Source organism: Pieris napi, chromosome 19, assembly GCF_905475465.1.
Source record: "Pieris napi chromosome 19, ilPieNapi1.2, whole genome shotgun sequence".
In the NCBI taxonomy this organism is placed as follows: Eukaryota; Metazoa; Arthropoda; class Insecta; order Lepidoptera; family Pieridae; genus Pieris; species Pieris napi.
Window position 1 is genome coordinate 2,847,533 of NC_062252.1, and position 6,321 is coordinate 2,853,853.

Here is a 6,321-nt window from a genome sequence, read left to right on the forward strand (position 1 = left end):
GTTACGCGTCACGTTTTTCGGTTACGCGCCATGTTCCTTTTTGAAGTCAAACTTCTTTATCGGCGTTGGAAAATTTTTTACCGTCACATTATTTATTATTTATTATTTATTATTTATTATTTATTATTTATTATTTATTATTTATTATTTATTATTTATTATTTATTATTTATTATTTATTATTTATTATTTATTATTTATTATTTATTATTTATTATTTATTATTTATTATTTATTATTTATTATTTATTATTTATTATTTATTATTTATTATTTATTATTTATTATTTATTATTTATTATTTATTATTTATTATTTATTATTTATTATTTATTATTTATTATTTATTATTTATTATTTATTATTTATTATTTATTATTTATTATTTATTATTTATTATTTGTTGGTGCATAGCGCCTGAATACTATTGAGTAGCAACTACTACAAATGTCTTCACTGCTACAAACAGAACAAGGGCGTGCTTTAGTTTGTAGTATTACTAATTCATTCCAATTACACCTCTGTACAAAGAAACATCTTTTTTGATTTATAATCCTTTTTTCAAAGAAAATATATTTGTTAACTTTCATACTATCCTGCAATAACATTGGTCCTTTGAGCACGGATAATAATTGAAATAAATAATTAATTAATTACTTCAATCAAGGTCAGTGGAGGTTATCGAGAAGAAAAAAGGATTTGTACAGGAGTGTGTCGTGAGTCGGTATAGTTTTTTCTTATGTTATTTAAATGATTTAAAAACCTGATTTAATTATTGTTATGTATAAAAGTGATTTGTGTTAATTATTATATACGTAGTTGGATATTATTATTTTTAATAAAATTGTAGGTGTTACGTACTATTTTACATACCACGTTTTGAATACTGCTACCTACTACTTATGTTCAAAATATATATTTCTTTTAGTGTTTTTGAAGTAGATAATTTAATTCTGTTTTATATTGGTTGATTGTGTGTGTAAGTTTTTTTAATTATATACCTTAGAATATTGACGATAGTTCCAGGATTTAACTGCTGGCTCTGCAAACATGTCTGAAAAAACCGAAGTAGCTGAACTTATTAAAAAGCGCAGCAGCTATAAGGGTCAAGTTACCATTTTCAACGGGTTTTTATCTTCATTTGAATCGCCATCACCTCCCGATGAAAGGGATTATGAGGAGTTGGAGTTGCGCATTAAGAGGTTTGATGCATTGTATAATAAGTTCGATGAGGTGCAAACACGATTGGAATGTTTACAGGATGATGAGAGTCAGGTGTTTGGGGAGCGTGAGGAATTTGAAAATAGATATTATAAGGCATTAAGTAATGCTCAGAAAATTCTTTCAAATTATAAAAAATCTCACATTCCTCTTCCATCTGATGGCGAAGGTAGTGTCATACATAGTGTTAAACTGAATCCTGTCAAATTGCCCACGATCCAAATACCGAAATTTAACGGTTTATTTAACGAGTGGATCGGTTTTAGGGATACGTTTATGAGCCTAATTCACACCAACAACGACCTAGACGATATTAACAAATTTCATTATTTGAAGTCGTCTCTAGAGGGCAGCGCTGCTTTGGTAGTATCTTCCGTTGAGCTCTCAGGGAAGAATTATAGCGTAGCTTGGACATTACTGTGTGACAGATTCGATAATAAAAACTTATTAATCCAACATCATGTTGCTGCACTATTTAAAATTGAACCTGTCACACGGGAGACAGCATGTAATTTAAAGGGTATCGTTGACCAATTAAATAAAAATCTAAGGGCCTTAGATACATTGGGCGAATCCACTAAACATTGGGATACTTTATTAGTTTACCTAATAAGTCAAAAGTTAGACACAAAATCATTCCGAGAATGGGAGGAATATAAAGGCCGGCTACCCACCGACACACGTATTGAACTTTTACACTTATTAGATTTCTTACGTGTTCGCATTACTTTATTAGATTCAGTTGAACACAACACAAATTCAAAAATTAAACCCAGTCACAAAATTATGACGTTACAGACAAATAATATTAACATTAAAGAGATTTGTCCTAAATGTGATGGCGAGCATAAACTGAATATGTGTTCTCAGTTTTTAGCCTTAAATAACGAAGAGCGTCTTCAATTATTGCCAACATTTAAGGTTTGTTTTAATTGTTTCTCTAAATCTCATTTCTCAAATAATTGCAAAAAATCAGGTTGCAAAATATGTAAGAAAAAACATTCAGTTTTAGTTCACGTTGCAGATAAGCAGAAGCTGTTAGTGCGTGGTGAGGGTATTGGTTCTAATACTACTCCCGCCATCAGTAATCCGAATAACTTGACATTATCAACCAGCGTTTCTTCTGCCGGTCAAGACAATAATTGTCGCCGCGGAAATTTGGTTTTATTATCCACTGCGCTAGTCAAGTTATACGATTCAAACAATCGCGAACACGTTGTTCGTGTTGTATTAGATTCTGGTAGCACATCTAGCCTTTTATCGTACAGGATGTTTCAACAGTTAAAACTGTCGTATAATAAAATAAGTCAATCCGTTCAGGGTATTAATAATGCAATTACCCAAATCGATAAAATGTGTAATCTGCGTTTTAAGTCATTGGATGACTCATTTACGTGTAACATTAATTGTTTTATTTTACCATCGTTAACTGATAGTGTACCAAACAGTACAGTTAATATCTTAAATTTAAATATTCCTACGAATATTTGTTTAGCGGATCCTCATTTTTATAAACCCGCGTCCATCGACCTTATATTAGGCGCTGATGTCTTTTGGAATATAGTGGGAAACCAAAGAATTGAGTTAGGTGATAACAAACCTACTCTTTGTGAAACAAGGTTAGGTTGGATAGTTTCTGGTCCAATTTGTGATACGGTTTTATTTTCAACTTGTCCACCTAATCGTATTCAGTGCAATTTTGTTAGTAAAAATCTAATTGATGATGATATTAATTCTACGTCAAATAATTTAAGCCTTAACAGTATTCAGATGGTAGGTCCAACGGTTCAGGACGATCTTGTGTCCATTCTTTCGAGGTTCAGACAACATAAGTATGTTATCGTCGCTGACATAGAGAAAATGTACCGAAAAATACTTGTTCATCCTGATGATAGATACCTGCAGCATATATTATGGCGTGACAACCCATCTCAATCCCTTAGAGCTTTCCAATTAAATACTGTAACATATGGTACCGCGAGTGCACCATTTCTCGCTACAAGATGTCTGAAACAATTGGGACTCGAATGTCAAGACCACCAGATAGCAGAAGTCATTCTCCATGATTTTCTCGTCGATGATTTGTTGAGTAGGGGGGATGATCTGAATGTAGTGAGGAATATTCGTGAAAAAGTAATAACCACACTAGGCTCAGCTGGTTTATTCCTACGAAAGTGGAAGTCTAATGAGCCTCAATTAATTTCAGAGTCTGCAACAGAAGCCTCGCATAATCTTAATGTTGGGGGGAATGAGCCAAGTAAGACCTTAGGTTTAGGTTGGCTACCTGTTTGTGATGATCTTTATTTCCCAATTGGGTTCTCTACTGCGGCTAACACAAAACGTAGTTTGCTTTCAGTGATCTCACAAATATTTGATCCTTTAGGTCTTCTCTCTCCTGTTGTCATTAAATTTAAGATTATATTACAAAGTTTATGGTTGCAGAATCTATCATGGGATGAACCTCTTCCTTCGCACATCCAAGCACTCTGGATGGATGCTACTAAAAATTTAAATGTGTTAAATAATTTACGGGTATCACGTCATGTAATGATTAACTCGTATGAACAATTAGAAATTCATGTGTTTTCGGACGCTTCTGAAAGAGCATACGGTGCCTGTTTATACATACGTAGTAGTGATCGTAACGGTAATGTATTAGTACGTTTATTAACAGCTAAGAGTAGAGTAACACCGATTAAACCAACTACAATACCACGGCTCGAGCTTTGCGGAGCTCAAGTGGCTGCAAAACTATATAAAAAGGTTTGTAGTTCGTTAAGAATTAAAGTTACGAATACATTTTTCTGGACTGACTCTTCCATTGTATTAGGTTGGCTTAAGATGTTGCCAAGTAAATTAAATACGTTTGTAAGGAATCGCGTCGGAGACATTTTAGAAATAACCGGTGATTGTGAATGGCGTCATGTTCCTACCGCTCAAAACCCAGCTGATTATGTTTCCCGAGGAGTTAAAGTCGATGATATTGAATCACTAAACATATGGTGGTCAGGACCAAACTTTTTACAGAAGTCTTATACTGATTGGCCTTCCATTTTAGTACAATGTGAACCGTTGCCAGAAATGCGTAATGAGGTATGTTTACTTAACATTGCTCATCCAATAGAATTCATTCAATTTGAACGCTTTTCAAATTTTAACAGACTACGACGTGCTATAGCTTATCTACTTAGGTTTATTGAATCGTGTAAGGGTCGACGTGCTGTAACTAATTACCTTACTGAAACAGAATTAAGTAATTCACTTAACGTTATTATTCGTTCTGCTCAGAGAGAATCTTTTCCAGAATATGATATTCTTTTACAAAAGAAAGAATTACCAGTTAAAAGTGCTTTGTTAAAATTTAATGTATTTTTAGATCAAAATAATTTAATGCGTATTGGCGGTCGTATTAGTAATTCACAATTTTCATATGATAAAAAACATCCTTTAATATTAATGTCCACACATCGATTAACACAGTTAATATTTCAACATGAACATTTGAAACTTATGCATGCTGGGCTACAGTTATTGTTATCTTCAATAAGAGAAGTTTATTGGCCTATCGGTGGTAGAAATTTAGCAAAGGCTACTTATAGACGATGTATCAGGTGTACACGCATGAAAGGAAAGATTGAAGCTCCTATTATGGGTAATTTACCCCAGCGTCGAGTAACTCCCGGTAACTATCCTTTTGAGTCTGTTGGCGTGGACTATGCAGGTCCTATTGCTTCTGTCAGTCGTCAAGGTCGAGGCTCTCGTATTGTCAAAGTTTATATAGTTATATTTGTATGTTTTACGACTAAAGCATTACATCTGGAATTAGTGGGTGATTTGACAAGTAACAGTTTTATTTCTACTTTTCGTCGATTCATTGCTCGTCGGGGTAAACCATTGCACTTATATTCAGATAATGGTACTACATTTGTTGGGGCTTGTAAAGATTTAGCTAATTTCTTAATGCATAACTCTGACTCTCTTGCCACTGATCTCATCAATGATGGCATAAACTTTCATTTCATACCTGCGTATTCACCACATTTTGGTGGGATTTGGGAGGCAGCAGTTAAATCTACGAAATACCATTTATTAAGAGTATTAGGGAACTCTAAATTAACTTTTGAAGAATTGTATACAGTTTTAACGCAAATAGAAGCTATTTTAAACTCACGACCACTCACTCCCTTATCAACGCACCCTGAAGATCTGACCCCACTGACCCCTGGACATTTTTTGATCGGACGTCCACTCACAGCTATTCCAACTGAAAGTTATGTAGACCACAATTTTACTCATCTTTCAAGATTTCGAAGAATTGAACAGCTTCGTCAACATTTCTGGACACGATGGAGCAAGGAGTATATCTCAGAACTCCAAAAACGGACAAAATGGCAAACCCAAGGAAACCCTTTGCAAATTGACTCACTTGTTTTGCTAAAGGAGGAAAATCTGCCACCTATGAAATGGAAGCTGGGTCGCATCGTGGCGCTCTTTCCTGGTGCAGATGATGTTGTTCGTGTCGCAGAAATTAGAACGTCTACTGGAAATGTGAGACGATCATTTTCTAAAATTTGTCCATTGCCGAGTGGATTGGTTGAAGCCAAGCCTTCAACGCCTGGGGGCATGTTGGTGCATAGCGCCTGAATACTATTGAGTAGCAACTACTACAAATGTCTTCACTGCTACAAACAGAACAAGGGCGTGCTTTAGTTTGTAGTATTACTAATTCATTCCAATTACACCTCTGTACAAAGAAACATCTTTTTTGATTTATAATCCTTTTTTCAAAGAAAATATATTTGTTAACTTTCATACTATCCTGCAATAACATTATTTATTATTTATTATTTATTATTTATTATTTATTATTTATTATTTATTATTTATTATTTATTATTTATTATTTATTATTTATTATTTATTATTTATTATTTATTATTTATTATTTATTATTTATTATTTATTATTTATTATTTATTATTTATTATTTATTATTTATTATTTATTATTTATTATTTATTATTTATTATTTATTATTTATTATTTATTATTTATTATTTATTATTTATTATTTATTATTTATTATTTATTATTTATTAT

The 6,321-nt window shown here is 32.7% G+C and overlaps 2 protein-coding genes across 2 annotated transcripts; both read left to right on the top strand.

The window, feature by feature from the left end:
* Positions 1–407: 407 nt before the first annotated feature.
* LOC125059069 lies at positions 408–4,612 on the top strand. Its single transcript, XM_047663268.1, has 3 exons — positions 408–724; positions 1,021–3,984; positions 4,598–4,612. Exons 2-3 carry the CDS (start codon positions 1,051–1,053, stop codon positions 4,610–4,612), a joined length of 2,949 nt encoding a protein of 982 aa, XP_047519224.1. The 5' UTR covers positions 408–724; positions 1,021–1,050.
* A 139-nt stretch (positions 4,613–4,751) lies between these two features.
* Positions 4,752–5,978, top strand: LOC125059418. The gene is made up of 2 exons (XM_047663836.1): positions 4,752–5,748; positions 5,791–5,978. Exons 1-2 carry the CDS (start codon positions 4,843–4,845, stop codon positions 5,863–5,865), a joined length of 981 nt encoding a protein of 326 aa, XP_047519792.1. The 5' UTR covers positions 4,752–4,842; the 3' UTR covers positions 5,866–5,978.
* The last annotated feature ends 343 nt before the right edge of the window (positions 5,979–6,321 follow it).